The sequence below is a fragment of the Apodemus sylvaticus genome, chromosome 22 (genome assembly GCF_947179515.1).
Source record: "Apodemus sylvaticus chromosome 22, mApoSyl1.1, whole genome shotgun sequence".
NCBI lineage: Eukaryota > Metazoa > Chordata > Mammalia > Rodentia > Muridae > Apodemus > Apodemus sylvaticus.
This window is the reverse complement of record NC_067493.1, coordinates 5,939,294-5,964,278: the sequence shown is the minus strand read 5'-3', so window position 1 is coordinate 5,964,278 and position 24,985 is coordinate 5,939,294. Positions and strand designations below refer to the sequence as shown.

General features: G+C 41.1%; 1 protein-coding gene across 1 annotated transcript in view; it reads right to left on the bottom strand.

Moving 5' to 3' along the window:
- Window positions 1-4,856: 4,856 nt before the first annotated feature.
- Window positions 4,857-24,985, bottom strand: part of LOC127673234 (zinc finger protein 120-like) — a 36,004-nt gene continuing 15,875 nt past the window's right edge. Inside the window, exons 3-7 of the mRNA XM_052168831.1 lie at window positions 18,606-18,725; window positions 13,717-13,843; window positions 13,451-13,511; window positions 11,668-12,389; window positions 4,857-4,978 (exon numbers count right to left, since the gene is read on the bottom strand). Of these exons, the coding sequence (XP_052024791.1) occupies window positions 4,857-4,978; window positions 11,668-12,389; window positions 13,451-13,511; window positions 13,717-13,843; window positions 18,606-18,725 (1,152 nt within the window). The remainder of the gene's footprint in view (window positions 4,979-11,667; window positions 12,390-13,450; window positions 13,512-13,716; window positions 13,844-18,605; window positions 18,726-24,985) is intronic.

Sequence of the window (24,985 nt, the reverse complement as noted above, 5' to 3'; positions counted from 1 at the left end):
TGTACTCCAAAGTCTGGCCTCAGTGGGAGAGGATGCACTTAACCCAGCAGAAACATGAAGACCCACAGTGTGGTGATATCCAGGGGACCCAATCAACTCCATTCTGACCCTGGATGCTATAGGCTCATGTTTATCCTGTGATGGAAATGCATTCGGTCTACAGTGATCCTAATAGTCTGCAGGAGCTCCTACACGGTTCAAATGTCTAAAGGGTCAAATGGCTGACACTCAAAGTAATATATTGAAAGTCAAATCTTTTAAAATCAGAAAGTAAGTCCTATCTTTCCATCATACAAGGGTACCGGATACCCCTTCCTCTTCCAGTAGACAGGAATGTACACTCCTTTTTCAACCACATGCCCTGCCTGCTAGGAGACAAAGTAGGATTTCTATAAGATTTACCATACTATTTATTATCCCACATGCAATTTACACAGCTCTCCCTAACAGTATACAAACACCAGAGACAGGTTAACCTTTCTCCTGACTATGTCTCCTGGTGGATTGCTAAGACAATATCTTCCTGCCTGCCACTTCTTCAAACTTTCAACATTAGCAAGCATTCCCTCTTGAACATACCTACAAAACAGGTCAGTAAAGGGGGCGATACTCAGCCAACATCCAGTGAAAATACAGACAAAAAAAGTAAATCAGGAATAAAATTACCACCCAAACAAGACAAGCCCAGAGACCAGTATCTAGACCTATTATCACCTCAAACCCAGGTACTTATACATCAGCATTGGAACATAATGAAGAAAAGACAGGGAAATATTTCACCAAGAAATCCAATTTATCCTATCACAGCAGGTCTACAAAAGTTAAAACATGTAAGACATCTGATACAAAAGAGGTTGTTTTTTGGAAAGGACAGGAGTGAGAACCTGGGGAAGGGATAGAGGTACACAAGAGGACCTACAGACTGTAACACATATAGGGAGCAGAGAGAGTGGGCTGAGAGTAGAGAAAGACTATAGAGGGGGCTTGTGTAGAGAACAGAAACAGGGAACAAATATAGAGAGCAGCTGAAGCTAGTGCTCCATGTATATAGAGCACACCTGACAACAGCAGCAATTGATGGAGGCACGTAGTGATTTAAGCAGGTGCTAAGTCCCTGAGAGCAGGCCATTGAAATTACCTGCTCTGATACCACTACTGAGGCAAGGTTCACATACCAAACAGGAAAGCAGATAAATAGAATAAATGGACATATTGGTCATAAAATATTTGGAGTCTAAAAGTTTCCTTGCACTCAATAACCAGGACCACTGCAACATAACAAAAGCAAATTCTATAGTTGACTGTTATAGAAGATGAATATCTGCTCAGAGGACACAGAAGTAGTTTTAATGAAATCCTAAATGAATAGTTTCTAAACTAAAACTTTGATTCCTATTAAGGTACAAAAAGAATCCAAAATACCGAACAGATTGGAACAAAAAATGTCCCCATGTGACCCAATATTCAAAAAACTATACATGGAAAGAAATAGGAATAGTGCGAAACAAAACAAAACAAAAACCAGCCACTTATTAAAATAAACCTATTAGATTCATATCAGCCCTTTCAGTGTGTAGTGTAAAACACAAAACGGTTTGGAAATGTGCTGCAGAATATATATATGTATATATATATATATATATATATATATATATACCATCCATCATATTTCTAAAAGGAAACCAATGGTCCAAATGATTTGGAACGATTCAGCCCTAATAGGGAAGGTATTCAGAGGTCACTGCCTGATTTAGCAAGTAAAAAGCACCACTAGAAACCTCACACAGTCATATGTGGCTAAAATTTCCCATCCAACCCCTGGTAGGACCCTCCACCTCAGCACCCACTGCTCAGCTGCCTGTCCTTTCCCATTGTGGGCAGATATCCTGTGCTTACCATGTCTCAATTTTAGACCTTCCCTGAGGTCCTCCTCACAGCACAGCATGGAACAGCAGATTTCAGAGCAGGAAACGGCGACCTATTCAGGCCTGCACAGCCACAGGGATCTTGCAGAAAATTTCCCGAAAGATCCCTCCACTTTCTTTGATTGACAGAGGTCTGGATTAGCCAGTAAGCCTTACCACTCCTCAAGGTTAAAATGTGCTTCTAGTTCAGGCCCAAACTCTTTTCCAGACCTTAGGAGTGGTTTGCACTCCCTTAGCATTTGTGCCTGCCTTGCAAGCAGACTCTCACAGCACCGAGGCTCATGGGAGAGCCCACAATTCCAGCTCAGGCTACTCAGATGCCTGTTCCTCTCCTTGTGAGCAACGACCCTGCACATTTCAGGACCTAAATTCAGACCCTGTCTGAGCTTTCCTCAAAGCACTTGCCTGCTTCTTCCTGTAATCAAGGTGAATAGCTGGCATAGCTCATTCCTCAGGTGCAGTTGATCTGTCAATCTGACCCACAAGGGGAAGGGTGCCCAGGCTTTTAACTTAAAAGAGTGACTTTAGGAAACAAGAGTTTTGTTTGCTAGCTTCATGCTGGGCTCATGGAAATTGCAGCTCCCTTTCACTAGAAGATAATTCTTTGATTTTGAAGTTTCCCTTGTCAGAAAGTCATTATTGGAAGAAAAGGACAAATGTCTCTGAGACATTATAATAAATCTTCTTTTCACATACACAGAAAAATGCACTCTCTCTATGAGATATGTTGATCTAGAGAACCTGTCCTAACACAACTGTGGGTTTTTCCCTCACATTGCCATTGAGAAACAAGTGCTGACAAACTATAGTGCTCCACAGCATTTGCCATCTGTTTCCTGGTTTTCTCCTGTGGTTGTTTCATACCTATCATCTGGTAGAAGGGAATTGTATGAAGCCACAAAGCAAAACATTTGTTTCCTAAAATCCCTCTTTAATGTTAAAAGCCTGGGAATCCTTTTGCTGATGGGACAGCTTTATACTTCCACTGTAAGTTAAGTAACAGGTTGTCCACCTTGATTTCAGGAAGAAGAAGGGGAAGTGCTGGAAGGAATTCTCAAGCAAGCTATGAAGTCAGGTCATGAGTGCAGGATCACTGCCCACAAAAGGGAGGAGAAAGCAGCTGAACAGCTTCACTTGCAATGGTGTGTCCTCCTCCAGTGCTGGGTGGGAGTACAGATGGATGAGGTTCTTGGAGGACAGGCACAAATGCTATGGGAGTGCAAACCTGACCTATGATATGGGAAAGGTCCAACACAAGATTAGAACCATACTTTAACGTTGAAGAGGGGAAGACTCATTGGCCAATCAAGGATACCAGGCAAACGTGCCAGTCAGACTAAGAGGAGCATTTTTCCTGGTGATATGATGAAGTTTGTCTCGGCTAAACAGGCTTGAATGGTTCTCTGTGTCCTGCTTTGATTGCTTCTCTTGGATGCTGTGTGGTGACCACAAGTATGTTTTGTTTTTGTGACATGTAGAGCACAAGGTCTCTGCCCATAATGAGGTGAATGTGGATGAGCACTGGAGCTAGGGTGGTGGGTTCTCCCTGGTGCTGGATGGGAAGCATCAGTCACATGTAGCCAGAAGTGGCCACCTGTGAAGTCCTTGTGGTGCTCCTCATTTGGTACATCAGGTGGTGATCTCTGAATAACTTCACTACCAGGGCTGAATCTGCTCAAAACACGTAGACCTGGGGCTAGCTTGTAGAAATGTCATCGACAGAATGTCAAACATGGACATCCCTAGTTTGTCTTGATTCTTATACAAGTTCTGCCTTCAGCATTTACTACTTATGTGTAAGACCGACCTGCAGTTAATTTTGTAAAACTGTTAAAAGTCATTTTGGGGATCACTACCATATTACCCTGTGATGTACAAGAGTTGACTTTATTATGTAAAGGACTTACCAAGCTTAGGAAATAGTGACAGTAAGTAGCATTTATTTGATAGAAGACTGCCTCAAAAACACCCCACAGATGAGTAGTATGCTAAGCAGGCCGGCTAGAAACTTGGATGTTAGGATTCACATATTTGTTCACCAGGTAAGTCTACATATATGACTACAAACCATAACAGGTGAGGCAACTGCAATGTACAGCACAAATGTCCATTTGCTTGGAACAAGCACATAGCAAAAATCAGGACTGTAATAAACATTTCCATGAGTCATTACAACATCATAACAAACGTTAAGGGCTGGTGTGCCTCACGTGCCCACGTTCTAATTGAAAAAAGTATAGTTCTGCCTCAGTGGAAAGACCACACTAGCTGACAGCCATTTGAGAGGGAAAAACACCTATGTACTTGCAAGAAGGAGCAGAGCATGACTGTCTTCTGAAAAACAACCGGGGTTGTCCTGTGTTTTCCCTGTCTGTCAAGTGTACTCTTGGACCATGGACCCAAGGCAACAGGGAAACTACAGCTAGATGAAATGACCAACTGAGACAGAATACCAGTTAAGCTCTTGTCTGTGATATTTGGAAAATCTTAGGCAAACAGAAAGGAAAGCAGTTGCAAGGGGACTTTTGTTTGCACTGAGTTTATTACATTGCTTGGGAGGGGGACAATGTGGGAACTCTTGTCACACTTGTAGGGCTGAATGGGTCTTTTACCTATGGTGGACAGAATAAAGTCTGCTTTTTGAAATGTCAGGAGGCTGAGATGTCAGGAAAAAAAATCTCAGCACCTGCAATGAATCTCCATCCTCGAACCTGGGCACCATGCTTTCTGGTCAGCCTTTAGGAGCACAAGTTCCAGAACCAGATCTCGTGCAGAATTCCACATCTGCTTGCCTGTCACAATCCAATCCTGTCAGCAAACCGCATGCTCAGAGGAGCAAAAAGACATATGAGGTGTAAAATCACCTTCGAAAAACAATTCAGGCCTGCTGACTGCCTAGCAGATCTTGGCTTGGGGGACAAGTCATAGCTACTAGAGAAGGGGATCCAAAGTGTGAGCACTGAGATCACCACCACCTGGAGCTGAGATCACCACCACCTGGAGCGCTATTGCCGAAGCACCCTCTGTGGTGAAGAATTTGCTGGGATGCAGCTCTGTAGGAGAAGTGAGGATCTGCAAAAGGAGACTTTAGCCTTCTAGCCAGGCCTCATTCCATGGTTCTGGCTCCTGCATTGCCCTCAACAACCACAACCATCAAGCATGATAGTGGTTTCTTAGAGGATCCAAGCTAATTCAAATAACAAAATATAATAAAATAACAACCCTACTATGAGTTACATCGGATCGGCTCCTATCTGTTATTTTGTAGATCACTAACATTTCCCTAGCACTACACTTCTCTTTCCACCTCGTTGGAACTCACTGTGTAGACCAGGCTACTAACAGAGATCCACCTGCCTTATTCCCTCCCATAGTGCTTGGATTAAAGGTCTGAGTTGCCACACCCTGCAGAAGAAACTCACCTTTAATCCACAGATTGAATCTGGAACACACACCTTTAGTTTGGGCCACACCTTCATCTTGAGGCCTATATAAGAACACAAAGGGAGTAGGTTTTCACATTGCCTGCTTGCTCTCTCCTAGAGAGAAAGACTTAGGACTTCCCTGGCATTATTGGTTACTTGTCTGTGATTCCATCTTCTACTGAAGACCAGCTGAGACATCCAGTCTCGGTGACTGAGATCTTCTGGATTCTTGGACTTTGCTTCCCATCCAGCTGTTGTGGAATAAGGCAGACTGCAGTCTGTAAGTCATTCTAATATAATCCCCTTTCAGGAAGGATAGAGTGAGTGAGAGATCATTCTATGTGATGTTTTCTTTTTTAAAACAGGCACCCCAAGTAAATTTTCTGACCCATGAGCTCTTCCCCCATTGTCTGTTTCATCAGTACACTATAATTTTAACTCTACACAATTGCATCCAGAGTGATAGGATCTTAATTTGAGAAGTTTCTCTCCTTTCTTGTTTGCTTGTTTGGATATTTTAGCCTAGGTTTTAATCTGTAGGCCTAGCTGTCTTGAAACTAGGTCTGACTACCAGGCTGGCCTTGAGATCAGAGATCCACCTGCCTCTGCTTCTATCCCCAATCTGCTTCATTCCTATAGGTGCTGAGATTAAAGTCTTGCACCACCAGACTAGGCACAATCTCGCCTCTGTAGGCAATGCAAATAGATGCTATTATTGTGGGTTTAACACCCAATTTACCACAGTGAAATGCCTGGGAGGGTGTAATTAACTAACTGGAGAATTCTCTATATCAGAAGGGCAAGAACTTACCCTCAGCATTCCATGGATAACCTGAAGGTTCTGAGGGAGTACCTTCTCAGTTTTGTCAAAAATACAGCAGATTCTGAAGAGCATGGACTGTCGAGTGCACATGATTTGCCAGCTGTGATTTCAGGATCTTCCACTTCTCAGCCACTTTCTTTCTATGGAGAGCCAAACCACAGCTTTGATAATGACTGGACTGTTGATTGGGATCTACACTCCTTTTACTATGTATTTGAGAGCTTAGACAACCTGAGACACAGCAGCAGATTGAATTGTGTCATGAAGGGCCCAGAAGTCTTGCAGACTGAGAGTCAGAGGGATCCACAAGTGTCCCCAAGAGATGTGGACAACATTTAAGACAAAGGTATAGAGGTTCTAGACCAACCCTCAGCAAGCTTGCTCAGGGAGAAAATGCTGGAACTTGTGACCTGGGATGGTGTAGTCTGCCCTGACCAGAATCTTGCTTCTGACTGTCCCAGGAACCTAGGATGCTGGGCATGGCTTCAAAGGGCTTTCAGTTAGAAGAAGAAGTGAAAAAAACTCACCCAGAACTCTGTTTGTAGTCTTGGAACCCTGAAGTCTGCTAAGACTTGCAATTAGGGGATCTTCTGTCAGCCCATGCCAAGGCATCCCTTCCTCCTGAGGTCACCAGACACAAGACGGTGTAGTACAGAACAGAGTTTATTCTGGGCATGGAGAGGGGGGTTAGGAGGGTAGTAGAGGCAGAGAAAGCCAGAGAGAGGGAGAGATTAGAGAAGCAGAGGCCCCCATGACCATGTGGAGAGAGGGGGAGGGGAGAGGAAGAGAGGGGAGTCCAAGAAGGGACAAGAGAGAAGCCAAGAGTGAGAGGATAAGAGAGGGGTAGGGGCAGGATGCCCCTTTTATAGTGCACCAGACCTACCTGGCTGTTGCCAGGTAACAGTGGGGAGGGGCATAGCTGCCTGTTGCCAGGTAACTGGGGGAGGAGCTTAGACAGAATCCTAACAAGGGGGAGGTGCCTGGGGTCTTGGCTGTAAGGGACGGCCTTGGTTATCTTAACTGGTGTGGGAAGCCCCACCCACTGTGGGCGGCACCATTCCCTGGCTAGGATCCCGGGCAGTTTGTGGAAAGGGGCTGAGCAGCAGCAGGCGTTCATTGCTCTTGGCGTCCTGATTATTTACACACCTGATGTGAGTGAGCAGCTGCTTCACACTTCAGAGTGGCATTGCCCACCATGAGGGACTTTACTGTGAACTGTGAGCTGGAATAAACCTGTTCTCCTGACAGAGTGTTTTCTCAAACAACAGCAGTGATTAAGATACTTGTGAATTGACCTTTATCCTTTCAAGGTGGTCACAATGAGAGATAATGTTGTGTTTTGTTTAAAGAATTTTTTATTAGATATATTCTTATTTACATTTGTTTTTTTATTTTTGTTTTTTTTGAGACAGGGTTTCTCTGTGTAGCCATGGATGTCCTGGAACTCACTCAGTATATCAGGCTGGCCTCAAACTCAGAAATCCACCTGCCTCTGCTTCCCAAGTGCTTTTTTAATTTTTTTTATTTTATATTTATTTATATTTTTATATATTTTATATTATATATTCATGTTTATATTTATATTTTATTTACATTTTAAATGTTCTCCCCTTTCCTTGTTCCCCATCTGAAATCCCTCTATCCCATCCCTCCTCCCCGTGCTCACTCACCCACCCACTCCTGCTTCCCTGACCTGGTGTTCCCCTACCCTGGGGCAATGAGCATTCACAGGTCTAATGGCCTCTCCTCTCATGGATGTCCGACCAGGCCATCCTCTGCTACCCATGTGGCTGGAGCCATGGGTCCCTCCATGTGTAATCTTTGGTTGGTGGTTTAGTCCCTGGGAGCTCTGAGGTTACTAATTGGTTAATATTATTGATTCTCCGATGGGGCTGCAAACCCCTTAAATTCCTTGAGTCCTTTCTCTAGCTCCTCCATTGTTGACCCTGGCTCAGTTCAATGGCTGGCTGATAGCGTCCCTTTCTGTGTGTGTCAGGCACTGGCAGGGCCTCTCAGGAGACAACTATATCAGGCTCCTGTAAGCAAGCACTTGTTGGCATCCACAATAGTGTCTGGGTTTGGTATATGAGCTGGTTACTGGCCCCAATATGCTTGCATTACCCTAACTCACCCAAACTGTTATTGCAACAACGCTGAAGGTAAGAGGAGGCACTTTGTCCACCATGCATCTCTGCTGGCAGTTCTCAAGGTGACCACAAGATGGCTCACAAATTTGGCCAGAGTGAATAATATTAGGCAGAAAGAAAATAAACGCCCTACAGCTTTTTGAGACAGGGTCATGGAGGCATTCTTGACAATACACACCCATGGATCCTGATTCACCAGAAGCAAAGGCAGCAGTGGCTTGAGATTTTGTCAATCAGGGAACACCAGCTATGAAGACAAAGCCCCAGAGGGAGGAGTAGTTAGGACAAAGTTGTCTAAGAGATTTAAGGACAGTGGAAAAGAGAGTATTTAATGGAGGACAGACTGCAGAGGAGACGCAGATGGGAGGACAGAAGCAACAGACTGGAGACCTGGGAAAGACCCTGTTGGCAGCCAAGGCCAAATCAGAAGACCATAAGTGATGCCTAAAAAGGAGATAAGGGGGCCCTGAGAATCAAAAGTGCCCCCACCACAAGACCAGGGTTACCCTAAAAGTAAAATGGAAACCCACAAGCTTTTGTTGATACAGTTCAACACTATATTGTACTAAAACCTACATACAGAGTATCTTCATCAGTTTATAAATGACTTTCCAGTGGCTACAGAAGAAAACAAAAATGGAGGACCTCTTAGATGCCTTAAAATTGAGGCTATTTAAGCCTCTGCAAAGAAAAAAAGCCTTACTCTGCCAACTTCAGGTGACCTTTGTAGACCTGTGGACTGCATACTCAGACCAGGGGTCCTGGCATGAGCCAATGGCCAATGTGTCACCAATTGGCACAAGCTAACAACCACTCTATTTACACCTCAGTCACAATAGCTTCTGGGTAAAAATGATACCAGAATGACTCATTGACTCATTGAATCCCTCCAGGATAAGGACTGAGCTGCCTTGCTGTTGGACCCTGACCTCACTGGATGGGCCTCTGTATGACTGCTCAAATATAAGTAGGGGTAACAGGGTTCACCTATGGCAACTGCCTAATTCAGGATGGACAGGGGTACACTGGGGAAGTGGTGGTGTCAAATACCGAGATCACATGTGGAGAACCACACCTGGCAGGAAGGTCAGTCCAGGAAGTTGAACTGGCAGCTCTGAAATGTCATTAGAGCTGAGAAAAGAGAAGACATACATGGCTGGTGTGCTATTGTTACCTCTCATATCCATGGGGCCATTTGTAAGGAGAGGACCGATCTGATGGGGAAGGACTAAATTGCACCCCAGAGAGCAACAAGAAAGTCCAGTGGGTGGCCCCTAGCAATTGGGTTCCTCATGTCCTTGATTGCACCACACCCAGGAGTCCCCACACTCTCTGATGAGACAAAATATATGATCTGGGCCAAAAACCTGTTGATGTCTCAGTGTTGTAAGAGATAAGGGAGGACAGCTAACTGACTATAAACTAATGTTTGAGAGAAAATGTGTCTACACAGAAATAAAGGAAGAAATCAGAGACTTTCTAGCGTTCAATGTAAATGAATATGCAACATGCACAATCTCATGGAACACAAAGAAAATGAAAGTGGAGCTAAAGGAGAGTTCACAGCACAAAATGCCTACATGAAAAAATTGGAGAACTCCCATGCTGGCAATTTAACACCATGTTTTAAAGGCTACAACAGAAAGAAGTGAGGGAGCAAAGAAAATAAGGAGGAGACATCAAGAAATTTTCAAGTTGGGGGATGAAATTGATAAAATAGAAAGAGAACAATTCAAAGAATTAATGAAACATGGAGTTGGTCTTTTGATCCCTTTATTAGACAAGATATACAAACCCCTATTAAAAGATAAAGAATATACAAAATAATGAAATCTAAAATGAAATGGGGGATTAAATAACAGGTAAAGAAGAAATCCAGAGAATAGTAAAGACATAGTTTAAAAAGGGTGCATTCCACCAACTTGTAAATTCTAAAAGAAATAGCTAACTTCCTCTATAGATTCCACATCCCAAAATTAGACTAGAGAAAAACAACTTAAACTGACATAAACATGAAGGAAAACAGAATTCATTAAAAACATGTCCCCAATATGAGCCCACGTCTATGAGTTTTAGGGTAGAGTCCTACCAGACTTTCAAAGAGGATTTAACAAGAATTCAGTGTATTCAACAATATAGAAACAAAATAAATATTAGCCTATTTATTTTCTGAACCCCTGATTACTCATATATCCAGTCAGGAAAGAGAATTACAGACCAATTATCCCTAAAACCACAGATTCAAAAATACTTAAAAGATAAAACACATAAAATAAAATATAAAACACATCAAAAGATCATCCAACATTAACAATAAAGAAGGCTTCATTCTAGAAACAGTGATGGTTCAACAAAATGGGATTAAAGTGTAAGAAAAACCAAGAACTGATCATCTCATAAGGTAATGTAAAATCCTCTGACAATATTCAACACCACTTCATGATAAAATTCTCAGAGTTCTGCTGCTTACAGGGGCTGGGACATGGCTCCTTCTATTCCATTATCAGCAGCTTTCAATATTTCAAATACATCACTGCCTAATCTTGGCTTTCCTGGAACTTGCTTAGAGATCTACCTTGATCTCAAAGATCTGCATGACTCTGTCTCGTGAATGGTGGGTTAAAAAGCATGTAACACCATGCCTGGACCTACGCTTTTCTGTTTATATTTTAAATTCAGAACCCAGAATACAAATCTATCTCTTGGCATTTTGACACATAATTGAATCTTCATGTGTCTACATCAAAACAGTATCCAGGTAATAATAATTCCTAACAAGATACAGTTCTCTTTCATACAACTGCAAATCCATATGTTAGTTGAATGTAATCTTGTTCTAATGTAACCATTCCTTTAATGCCATTGAATATCCTTGATCATAAGATTAAACTTCATTCAACTTCCTGATAAAGCCTTGTATTTTGAACCTTTCTTTTTTTTTTTTTTTCCTTTCTTAGTTTCTATGCTTGTTAAAAACTTTCAGGCCAAATTCTATGCGGTGATTTTCGTGACTTACTTTATCAATACAATTATTGTAAACAGCTTTACTTTAACCTCAAGGAAACTCTTCAGACAAGGGCAGCAAACTTCTTTGCAAAAGCATCAAAAAAACCAACTTCCAAGTGGAAATAATCCCAAGCACCCATGTCTATCATATCCTACTATGATACCCTCCTAATTCCCACTTAATTCATGATCGTTTTCATTATGTTTCTCTCCAGCACATAGAATTTGGAGACTTATCCCTGGTGAAAATACTTTACTACATAGATTACATTAATAAGTTTTCTGTCCGGTGTGTGTTCTTTTATGATTCTGGACATAACTGGGTCTGGCAAAGGCTTTACCACATTGATTACATTCATAAGGTTTCTCTCCAGTATGCGTTCTTTTATGATATTGGAGAGAACTGTGCTGTGCAAAGGCTTTACCACATTGATGGCACTCATAAGGTTTCTCTCCAGTATGTTTCCTTTTATGTCTTTGGAGATCACTGTGACATGCAAAGGCTTTACCACATTGATTACATTCATAAGGTTTCTCTCCAGTATGTGTTCTTTTATGATATTGGAGAGAACTGTGCTGTGCAAAGGCTTTACCACATTGATTACATTCATAAGGTTTCTCTCCAGTGTGCGTTCTTTTATGACATTGGAGATGACTGTGCTGTGCAAAGGCTTTACCACATTGATGGCACTCATAAGGTTTCTCTCCAGTATGTGTTCTTTTATGTATTTGGAGATCACTGTGCTGTGCAAAGGCTTTACCACATTGATTACATTTATAAGGTTTCTCTCCAGTATGTGTTCTTTTATGTCTTTGGAGATGACTGCGCTTTGCAAAGGCTTTACCACATTGATTACATTCATAAGGTTTCTCTCCTGTATGTGTCATTTTATGTCTTTGGAGATATATGGGTGTTGCAAAGGCTTTACCACATTGATTACATTCATGAGGTTTCTCTCCAGTATGTGTTCTTTTATGATACTGGAGATCACTGCATCTTGTAAAGGCTTTACCACACTGGTTACACTCGTAGGGTTTCACTCCAGTATATCTTCTTACATGCCTGCAATGATAATTAGCACATGTGAAATCTTTACCACATTCATTACTCTGATCAGTCATGTAATTAATATGAATTATGTTTACAATTTGTCTAATGGTAAAGAAGCAGCAGATCTTAAGGTTTTAGCACTTTATATATTCATGTTGTTCTCCCTCATCATGAGTTGTTCAAGACACCTGTGATGGTTATTACATGGCTCATATACATAGTACCCTCTTTTTATATAATGTATTTTAGCTATCTGAAGAAAGTTAGAAAAACTCTGATCTGTATAACACTGATTGTATTCATGTTTTTCCTCTAGTGTGAATTATAACACATGTGACTGGGAACCAGGACATACAGAAGAATTTCCAAATTCCTAGTAGCCATAAAGATTTTTTTACACTATGAGTTTTGGGATATTCCCTGTAAAGCTAAAATCCCAACTAATTACAAATGTCTTTCATATTCCTAATTTCTTCCAAAGGCAGAATAATACATATCTTCTTGTTTTAGAATAAAAATTTTATGTTTCTTCTTTCCATATCCCTATGCTCACATGATTATTATCCATTGTGACACATGATATACCTAATAAAAAGAATGATAAATGAAAGGTTTACGCATTGCATTCACACTGTTTGAATTTTTGTTTCTCATAACATGTGCAATATGGAATAATGTTTCTTCACAACAATATTCTTGATTCTCGTAAAATGCCCTCTCACCAAACTGAACCATATTACTACAAGAATATTAGTATCACCAAATTTTCTATGGACTATTTGCTTATTAGAGTGTTTTGGATATAAATTTATCACTATTCAATGTGTAATTTCTAAATACTATGAGACTATACAGATTGGCAGATCCGCAGCACAGTTCTAATGGAGCTACTTATCAAGTGGATACACAAATCACATATCGCATCGTGAGGTCCATGGTTTTTTTAAGAATATTATAATCACATCTACACTTAAATGACTGTTATTTTACACTCTTGCTTTTTGTTGGAGATTCCATAAAATATTCAAATTTTCTCAGAGACAAATTTGTATCAGCTTGAACATGAAAATTACCTTTCATGACTTCTATTATTTCGACAATGTTCTTCAAGATGATGCTCTTCCCAATCATAGCCTAAAACACAGTACCAGAAAATGAATGATATAGTATTTGAAAATAGCCAAAATTAAAGGTACTGTGAATTTTAACTGCACCGTGATAGTTACAGTGAAAATTCAGTGAAACTGAATTATTCAGCTTAATTTTTATACAATTAAAATAATAGAAGATCATCAATAACCAAGAAACATTTGTTTCCTTCAGAAAAAAATAGTCTTACCTATAGCTTTGAGGTTCAGGTAGGTTTCTGACATCACATTTTTGTAGAGACTCTTCTGGGAAGGATCCAGCAAATTCCACTCCTCCTCAGTGAATTTCACACGCACATTATCAAAAGTCACTGCATCCTAAATATCAAATACATGTACAACACAAAGCATGATACTAACATCACCAATAAATAAATATATGCTTTCTCAAATATATATTCACATAATTCTCGTGCTTGCTCTGCCTATTTTCTGACTCAGAATTTATATTCACTGTGTCATTTTAGAAGGAGCTTTAATTATAAGATACACCTCTGTCACTTTTGAACACTTTGAATAGGATACAGCCTTGCTAGAGAAATGCCAATTGAGAAGGACATGCAGGGGAAACAGATCCACAGTACTGAGAACACATCTGAAAAATTGTAGGAACATTTACTAGCTACAAACATGATGGGCAAGCTGGGTGTATTTGCTCATGCCTTTAATCACAGAGGCAGAGGCAGGTGTACGTCCAATAGCTTCACACTGGTATGAACTTTGTAATGTGTTCTAGGAGACTAAAAGTTATGTTTTAAGAACCTAAATCCCTACAAAAATCCACCAAGGAAACAAAAATGTTAGAGAATTCACAGTTCTTTACTAAAGTTCCTACAAAGAATTATACATTCACTGCACATCTGAATTCATCTGGCAGAAACATGAAGTGTAACAGTTTAAAATATAACATTAATAAACTTTTGCTAGAAGAGAATAAATGCATAAATTGTTACAAATGGACAGAAGAAAATGGTATTAATATAAATGTAGATCATAAATAAGCAACGTAGGGCAGGAGAGAGAGCTCAGATTGGTGGACAATTTCTTGCAAACATATGGGGACTAACTACCACTCATTACTTCAAGATTAGGAGCTTCGAGGCAATCTGCTGACAACAGTAAAGATGAGGCACACATCGTAATCATATTTATGCACACAGGCAAAATATTCCTATTTATTCAATTATTTCAGTACAAACACAAGACTGAGAAAGAACAGCATTCATGTGAAACCTAACAAACCTGAATCCTCAGATAATATTGATGTCATGAACATATGCCATTCTTAGAAATAGAATATAGTCTATATATTTGGCCAAATTTCAACACTAAAGATGTGGAGGAAAAACCGCACAAAAATATGCTTGTATTACAAGTACAAGGCATGTGTCTTTTGTGGTTTCTTTTCCTACTTTAAGGACAGACAGGGTTCACAGAGAAATTTGTTTTGGAATAGAAAAGCAAAAAAAAAATTAATAAATTTAAAACTATAAAACAAACAGACTTATAAAATAGACTAGTATTGAATAGCAAATCTATCTATTGTATTTTATATGATTTAAAGTAAGGGATTATAGTGAAGGTTTGGGAGCATGAGAAGAAAGCTGAAGGGGCAGTTTCAACCACAACACAGACCACACCAAGAACACAATGCTTCCCCTCTAATAGAAATGGTGGGTTAAATCTGGAGCAGAGACTGAGGAAATGGCCAATGAAAATTTGCCCCACTTGAGTGCAATTCTATGGACAGGCACCGATCCATGACATTATTAATGATACCCTGTTATGCTCCCACACCAAAGCCTTGAGTAATTGTCCTTTGAGAGGATTCACCAAGCAGCTGACTGAAAAAGCTTCAGAAATCAAGATTCAATCCTTGCATGGACCTTGGGGACTCTTATGGAAGATTTGCTGGAAAGATTGTAATCTCTGAGGAGGATAGGAACTCCACACAAAGACCAAGAGACTCAAGTAACAAGCACCCTTGGAGACACTCAGAGACTAAGCCACAAACCAAATAGCATACACAGGATGGAGTAAGTCCCCTGGCACATTTATAGCAGATGTGCAGAGGCTCAGAAGGTCGTCTAATAACAACTGTAGCAGGGGCTTTCCCTATAGCTGCGTGGGGGGGGGTTATCTTTCATATCTGTTTCCTTAACTGGGCTGCCATGTATGGACTCAGTAAGAGTGGATGTACTTAACTCACACGAGATTTGATGCACCAATTTTGGGGATACCTGGGAGCCCCCACAAACTATTAAAGAAAACAGAGAGAATGGGGGATGTACTCTGTCATAGCAAGGGACATACAATGGGGATAGAGATAAGGGTGACAATGAATATATAAATTATTGGAAAAACAAAAAATGAGAGAAAAAATAAAATTTTTCATTCTATAAACACTATCCTGGACGATATCTGTAAAGGCTCCTCCTTTACGATCTTCCACAAGCTCTATAAATAAAGCCAGACAGGAAAGACAAGCCCCCAAAGAAATCATCCTATCTAGAAGTTTTTTTGATTCAATTAACTATATCCTGTCCCTTGACATTATAGGCAAATGTTCATCCTGTGATGTAAATTTATTCAATCTTTCTTCAGGGAACCTAACAGTCTGTAGGAACTCCTACTCTGTTCAAATGTCTAAAGTCTCTTCTGACACACACGGCAAAATCTTGAAAGTCACCTCTTGTAACAGTTTGGTTACTTCCTCTACTTGTACATATCTCTCCATGGCAGATTTACCAATGCCGTAGTTATCTCAGCAACCTCTGGACACGGGGATTGAACTCCTTTCTCAGAGAGAATATTAGACAACACTGGCTGACCTTACAGCTCTACAATGATAACAGCAAATACTGTCAAAAAAAAAAAAGAAAAAAATTGACCACGTGAGCAAAAGGGTTGGCTGCTGAAATTATCTCCCTTCTAAAACCCTCTAATATCCCTACTGCTTCAACTACACAGTAGGACAGAAAGAACAGGTTTTGTGCTTAGCAGTTTCCATGTGGTCTCAGGTCTCAGGTGGCTCATATTTAAACAAAACATGGAAAGCCAAGCAACAGTGGTTCAAACCTTTAATCCCAGAACGTGGTGGGGCAGAGTCAGGTGGATCTCTTGTGAGTTTGAGGCCAACCTGGTCTATAGGGACAGCTCAGGCTAATGATGAAACCCTGTCTCAAAAAAAGAAAAAAGAATTAAGAAAACCTAACAAACCAAAACCCTTGACAAGCACACAAAATGCCCCACCTGTCTCAAACATGCTCCAAGGCCATATGACCCATCCAGATCATCTTCCCCCACAGCCTCATGATCTGTCAACATGTTAAAAGCACTGCTGTTGTTTTTAAAATATATGCGTGCATACTTGAATAAAGCTCAGCCTAAACTTTCCATGTAACCATTCCCTGGGCACTCGATAATTTATTAGATGCCAGGCTCCCTGCTTAACACATCAACTGCAGTGTCTCATCCGTTTACCAAATAAATTGCCATCATCTCTGCCATGCCAGGAATAAGCAGCAGCCATGATAGTAATCAAAGTGATATCTGTACCAGATACTGGTGTTGTGCAGAATCCCTAATGCCTAACACACACGTGTTATCCAACTCAGCCCATGATGCTGTCAGCACAGACATCATCAGCAATGCTGAGGGAGCTGCAATGTCTGAGATCTGTGGTAGCCTAACAGGGAAAGGCATTATGAAGTGATGTCAACTCACATTCCTTTCTATAGGTAGATGAACATTATCTTAACCACCCAGATACTTAATTCTCATCATAACTGTAAATTAAATTTCCCCAAACATGATGATCAGCATGTCACAAAAAATGAAATTCTCTTCTCCTAAACTCTTAAGCCTGGTATTGGTAGTGCAAGGTTTTATTCCCAGCACTCTGTAGGCAGCGGCAGGCAGATCTCTAGTGAGTTCAAGGCCAGCTTGGTCTACAGAGCAAGTTCCAGAACTGCCAGGTCTACACAGAAAAAAAAAAATCTTGAAAATCCAAAATAACAATAATAATGATGATAAAGTGTTGATAGAAAGTTTTTTCAGTTTTGACTTCCAGACTCAACAGATGGGCAATTCTAGTTTTGTTTTGTTTTGTTTTGTTTTTAAAGGAAAGTAACAAAGTAGCTTTCCGATAAGATTTACCATTGTTAGCTGGGCATGGTGGCGCATGCCTGTAATCCCAGCACTTGGGAGGCAGAAGCAGGTGGATTTCTGTGTTCGAGGCCACAGCCTGGTCTACAAAGTGAGTTCCAGATCAGCCAGCGCTACACAAAGAAACCCTGTCTCAAAAACAAACAAACAAACAAAAAAACAAATAAAAAACAAACAAAAACAAACAAAACAAAACAAAACAAAAAAACAAAAAAAAAACAAAAAACAAAAACAAAAAAAAACAAAAACAAAAAAAAACAAAGAAAGAAAAAAGATTTACCATTGCTTTCCCAATGGCAAAACTGTTTTTCCAAGTTTCTCCAAAAGCAACTACGGAATGGAAAGGAAGAATACACGCGGACGTAAAGAATGGTAAACCTCCACAACAACCTAGCAAACAAAAACGGGTAACTGGACCAGGAGTAGCATGTCCCCCCATCACACACACACACACACACACACACACACACACACACACACAAACAGACACACAGCTCTGCAAGACGCAGCTTCATTTCAAAATCTCGTCAGTCCTGAATCTTCAAATCTGCAGCTGCCCCTGTGTTTTCACCTCTCCACTGATCTTTCCCGGCCTCTCATACTGGCAAGGCTCAACTGCCACTCATTTTCATTACCCTTGTCTTAGTCAGGGTTTCTATTCCTGCACAAACAACATGACCAAATGCACTGTTGCTATTTTTAAAATATATGCATGCATATTTGAATAAGGGTCAGCCTAAGCTTTCCATATAACCGTTCCCTGGTCACTCGATAACTGATTAGATACCAGGATCCCTGCCTAACACATCAACTCCACTATCTCATTTGTTGAACAAATAAACTCTCATCATCTGTGCAACACCAGGCAAGGCATAAGAATCAGCCACGACAATTATCAAAGTGATATCTGTACCGGATAATGGTGCTGTGTGGAACCCCTAATGCCTAACTCACACGTGTTATCCAGCTCAGCCCATGTGGCTGTCAGCACGGTCTCCATCAGCAATGCTGGGTGAGCTGCATTGTCTGTCATCTGTCGTAGCACAACAGGGAAAGCCATGATTAAGTGATGTCAACTCACATTTCTTTCTACAGGTAGATGAACATTATCTTAACCACCCAGATACTTAATTCTCATCATAATTGTACATTAAATTTCCCCAAATATGATGATCTGCATGTTGCAAAAAAGTGAAATTCTCTTCTCCTGAAACTCTTAAGCCTGGTGGTGGTAGTGTACGCCTTTAGTCCCCGAACTTTGTAGGCAGAGGCAGACAGATCTCCTGTGAGTTCAAGGCCAGCTTGGTCTACAAAGCAAGTTCCAGAACAGTCAGGGTCACACACACACACACACACACACACACACGCGCGCACACACGCACACACACACACACACACACACACACACACACACACACACACACACACACAAACTATCTTGAAAATGCAAAATAACAATAATAATGATGATAAAGTGCTGATAGAAAGTTTTTGCACTGTTGTGAATTCCAGACTCAACAGATGGGCAATTCTAGTTTTGTTTTGTTTTGTTTTTAAAGGAAAGTAACAAAGTTGCTTTCCGATAAGATTTACCATCGCTGTTCCAATCACAAAACTGTATTTCCAAGTTTCTCCAAAAGCAATTAAAGGATGGAAAGGAAGAATACACGCGGATGTAAAGAATGGTAAACCTCCACAATAAGATAATAGAAAACAAACAAACAAGCAAACAAAAACAGGTATCTGGATCAGGAGTAGCATGCCCCCCCAACACACACACACACACACACACACACACACACACACACACACACACACACACAGTTCTGCAAGACCCAGCTCCATTTCAAAATTTCTTCAGTCCTGAATCTTCAACTGCCCCTGTGTCTTCACCTCTCCACTAATCTTTCCTGGCCTCTCATACTGCTACTCATTTTCATGACCCTTGTTTTAGTCAGAGTTTCTATTCCTGCACAAACATCTTGACTAAGAATCAAGTTCGGGAGGAAAGGGTTTATTCAGCTTAAACTTCCACGTTGCTGTGTATCACAAAAGGAAGTCAGGAATGGAACTCAAGCAGGTCAGGAAGCAGGAGCTGATGCAGAGGCCATGGAGGGATGTTTCTTACTGACTTGCTTCCCCTGGCTTGCTCAGCCTGCTCTTTTATAGAACCCAAGAATACCACTCCAGGGATGGTCCCAATCCACAAGAGACCCTCCGTCTTAATCACTAATTGAAAAACATGGCCCACAGTTGGATCCCTTGGAGGAACTTCCCCAACCTAAGCTCATTTCTCTGTGATAACTCCAGCCTGTGTCAAGTTGACACACAAATCCAGCCAGTACATTTGACCCCTTCTCAACTTGACACACCAACATATCACTATTAATCCTATCCCCCTACTTTCTTATTCATCCCTTAGATCTAAATAACTTTACAAGTCCCATACTCTTTCCATATTAAAAATTCAATTCCTTTAAAAGGTCCAATATCTATTAAAATTCAAAGTATTTTAAAAATTCAAATTCTCTTAACTGTGGGCTCTACTAAAATACTTTCTTCCTTCAAGAGGGAAAAATATCAGGGCACAGTCACAATCAAAAGCAAAACTCAAACTTAAATGCTTCAATGTCTGGAATCCAACTCAAGAACTTCCAGGCTCCTCTGAGGGCTGGGGTCATTTCTGCCACTCTGCCCTTTGTAGCACACAACTTTTCTTCTAGGGTCCAGCTGCCTGTACTCCACTGCTGCTGCTGTTCTTGGTGGTCATCTCATGGCACTGGCATCTCCAAAACACTGCTGTTTTCTGCCATAACTAGGTTTCACATATACCCTCCCATAGGCACTTTTCATGGGGCCAAGCCTCAGCTCCTATGCATGACACCCTTCAGTCCTGGGCCATCAATTGCAACTGAGATTGCACCTTCACCAAAGGGCTTACATGGCCAGCCTCTCACAGTGCTGCGCTTCAGCTGTTCTTCTTGGCAACTTCACACCTTCAAAACTAGTACTGTCTGTGTTACACATATGCACATTATCAATTCCAACCACAGCACAAATTCCAACCACAGCACAAAGTACAGTTGTGGTTATCTCTGGAACACAGCCTCTGTACTCACAGAAAACACTTCCCAGAAGATTTCAGCTCAGTGGTGCTGGGCTCTTCTTAATCACTGCTAATTTCTTAGTTCCAGCAAAGGAGCCATCAATAGTCCCAGTAATGCAAAAGGTTTTGCTTTAATAGTTCTAGTATCTTGTTAATCTCAGTAGATTCTTCAGCCCCAGCTAACCAAAATCACAGAATCTTCACAATCAAAACAGCAACATCCCTGAAAAGAATCTTAAATTTTCCTTCTGAAATTTCATGAGCCCGGCCATCATTTTCTGAACTGCTCTCAACATATTATCATACAAGCTCCTACAGGAAATTCCACAGAGCTCTTAACAACCAATAGTTCTTCTAACCCAAAGTTCCTAAATCTTTGCACAGTCCTCCCCAAAACAATGGCCAGGTTTTCACAGGGATACCACACTATGCTGGTACAAATTTCTCTTAGTCAGGATTTCTATTCCTGCACAAACATCATGGCGAAGAAGCAAGTTGGGGAGGAAAGGGTTTATTGAGCATATACTTCCATACATCTGTTCATTACCAAAGGAGGTCAGGACTGGAACTCAAGCAGGTCAGGATGCAGGAGCTGATGCAGAGGCCATGAAGGGTTGTTTTGTACTGGCTTGCTTCCCCTGGCTTCCTCAGCCTGCTCTCTTATATAACCTAAGAGTAACAGTCCAGCGATGGTACCACCCAAAATGGGCCCTCTCCCCATGATCACTAATTGAGAAAATGCCCCACAGTTGGATCTCATGGAGGCACTTCCCCAACTGAAGCACGTTTCTCTGTGATAACTCCAATATGAGTCAAGTTGACACACAAAACCAGCCAGTAAACTCTTTCACTCACTTGGCTGCCTTGTCTAAATTCAGTAAGAGAGCTATGTCTAACTATGCAGAGAGTTGAAATGCTATAGGTGTTTGATACACCAGTGGTGCTCATGCTTCTTAAGAGATAAAGGAGTTAGGGATGAAAGCCTGTGTAAGGTGGAAAAGAGAGATGGGAGAAAGTGGAATTTAAATCAAATGAATAAATAATAAATAAATAAATAAATAAATTAGTGGGGAAGTAACAAACAAATACATATAAATAGAATGAAAATTAAGAAATCAGCCCATTATTTTTAAAATTTGCCCCACTCTATATGCAGGTATAAGACAAGGAAAAAGGATTTTTGGCAAAATATCACACAAATGACCTCTCACTAAAATTTACAGTTTCTGTATTCCTCTGATATGCTATGTTCTTAATTTTCTCTGGCTGCATACTGTCAAGACTCCCATCTTCCAGGGCCTATGAAAAATAATTATTAAATACAATCTATAGATTTCTATGACTTTCACCATCTCAATTTCTGATGTATTCCATATTCCTTCAAAAGAGAACATAGATTCTGTCCAGCAGCAAAATCATATATTGATATCATTTGTTGTTGCTGTTCTAATTTCCTATTCTGCTTCTGTGCTGGAATCCTGTGTGCAAAAGGATCTCAGGTAATAAATGGTTGTTGTGAATGCTTCTGTCAGACCACAGTTCACCACTTTGGGAGCTTAGTGTAGAAAGTGAAGCTACAAACTGAAGGTCATAGCATGGACAAACATTGTATCCTGGCTTGCTATCCTGTTGGTCAGTGTGCCATGCGCAGGTAGCTCTCTCATGCATCCCAGACCCACTTGTTTATGAATATTGTCACCCTTAGTGGAAGAGCCGTCCCACATCAATCATCAACACTATCTCACACAGATAGAGCAACCAGCAATTATGACAAAGGCACACCTTCAACTGAGGCCCGTTCAGATGACTGTAGCTCTGGAATATTGAAATGTTGGCAGCTTCACCTCTCTCCTGACTACATTTCTATGTGGATTGCTAAGATTATGTCTTCCTGCCAACCTGCTATCCTAGCTTTCAACATTGGCCAGCATTCCCTCTTGAACATACCCAACAAACAGAGCAGTAAAAGGGGCAACACTCAGTCAACACTCTCTGATAATCTAGACAGCAAACTATAATCCAGGAATAACTTCCCATCCAAACTAGACAAACTGAGAAACCTTACCTAACCTCAAATAACCACAAATGCAGATGCCTAAACACCAGCACAGAAAGATAAGGTATTCCAGCCAGGAAAATAATTCAACATCCTCCGATTTTTAATACTCTGCCTCGCTTCATACAACCTCTTTTGCATCAGTTAGTTTAGTTTAGTTTCTCAAGAAATATTAGGGAAGGAGGAGGAGAAAGAGAAGGAGAAAGGAGATGAGTAGGAGGAGAAGGAGGAAGAGAAGAAGAAGAAGGAGAAGAAGAAGAAGAAGAAGAAGAAGAAGAAGAAGAAGAAGAAGAAGAAGAAGAAGAAGAAGAAGAAGAAGAAGAAGAAGAAGATCAATAAACATAAAGGTCTAGAAAATATTTCCACAGAAAATAATAAATGAAAACTTTCCTAAACTAAAGAAGATGACTGTTAATGTACAAGAAGCATCGAAAATACCAAACAGATTGGGAAAGTGTCTCTTTGCCACAATCAAAACACTAAAGATAATTTAAAGACATATTAAAAAAATAAAACTACAGGAGTAAAAATAACAAACTAAACAAAATAAAAATAATTAATGTAAGAAATCAGAACTATTAGATTCATATCCATCTTCTTTTTTTAAGGATTGAATTCATTATTTATACAAAGTTGTCAGTACATGTATTCCTGCAGGCCAGAAGAGGCCACCAGACCCCATTACATATAGTTATGAGCCACCATGTGGTTGGTAAGAATTGAACTCATGGCCTGTGTAAGAATAGCCAGAGCTCTTAACCTTGGAGCCATCTCTCCAGCCCTAACCCTGTCTTCTTAATGTATATTATAAAAGACAAAAAGCTTTGGACCCAGGTCCTGCATAGTTACAGAAAGCACTCATGCTGCTACAGGAAAGCAATTGGTCCAGATGTTCTGGACAGAATTACAATCAACCGCGAAACTTAAGGTATTTATATTTCATGGCCTGAATTAGCAGGTAAGAAGCAGCAATAGAAACCTCACAGGAAGTCACATCTTAATGATGCTTCCGATCCAACTCCATAGAGGATCCACAACCCCAACACCCTCTGCTCAACCACATGTTCCTCCCCATTGTGGGAAGTGATCCTGTACTCACCATGTCTTGATTTCAGAATTTCCCTGAGGTCCCCTCACAGCACACAACAGCAGAACTCAGAGCAGGACACAGAGAAGCAGAGAAGCATTCAAGCTGCACACCCACAGGGAACACCTCAGAAGGAGAAGGTGAGGGTGAGAGTGAAGAAGATCAATCAGCATAAATATCTAGAAAACATTTCCAATAAAATCATAAATGAAAAATTTCTTGAACTAATGGAGGTGCCTGTTAGTGTAAAAGAAGCATCCAAAATATCAAACAGATTGTAGAAAAGTGTCTTTGCTGCACAATAATCAAAACAGCAAACATCAAAGGAAAACAATATAAATAACTACTACATAAATAACAAAACTAAAGAAAAAAAATAGCCTGGGACGTAGCCCCATCCATCCCACAGCCTTTGACACCAGCCAGCTGCAACCTGATTATTTATGTTCCTTGCGAAAGCGCCAGCCCAAACCTCTGTAAACTCTACCAGGTCTTTGTCATGTCACAGCCCAGCCTGTGTCATTAAGGAACAGGATGCAGTTTATTGGCCTGTGAATTTCCTACCTGTCTCACCAGCTCACAGCCAGAAGCCAGGGCCGGGAGCATAGCCCAGTGATCCATAGCGGCCAGGCTCGGCTTCTGTTCCCACAGGAGGGTCTGGCTAGGAGGCCACTGTGCCCACCTGGAGGAGCACAGAGAGAGTTTGCACTCTGCCCTGCTGCAAACTTTCCAGAGCAGAGTGGGAAGCCCGTGCCTTGCCCGGCCATTGTCCCTGCCCAGAGGAGAACAGAGAGGGTTTGGACTCCGCCCCACTGCAAACTTTCCAGAGCAGGAAGCCTGTGCCTTGCCCAGCCACTGTCCCTGCCTGGAACACAGAGAGGGTTTGCACTCCGCCCCACTGCAAACTTTCCAGAGCAGAGCCGGAAGCCCGCGCCTTGCCCGGCCATTGTCCCTGCCGGGAGGATCAGAGAGAGGGTTTGCACTCTGCCTTACTGCAAACTTTCCAGAGCGGGAAGCCCGCGCTTTGCCCATCCACTGTCCCTG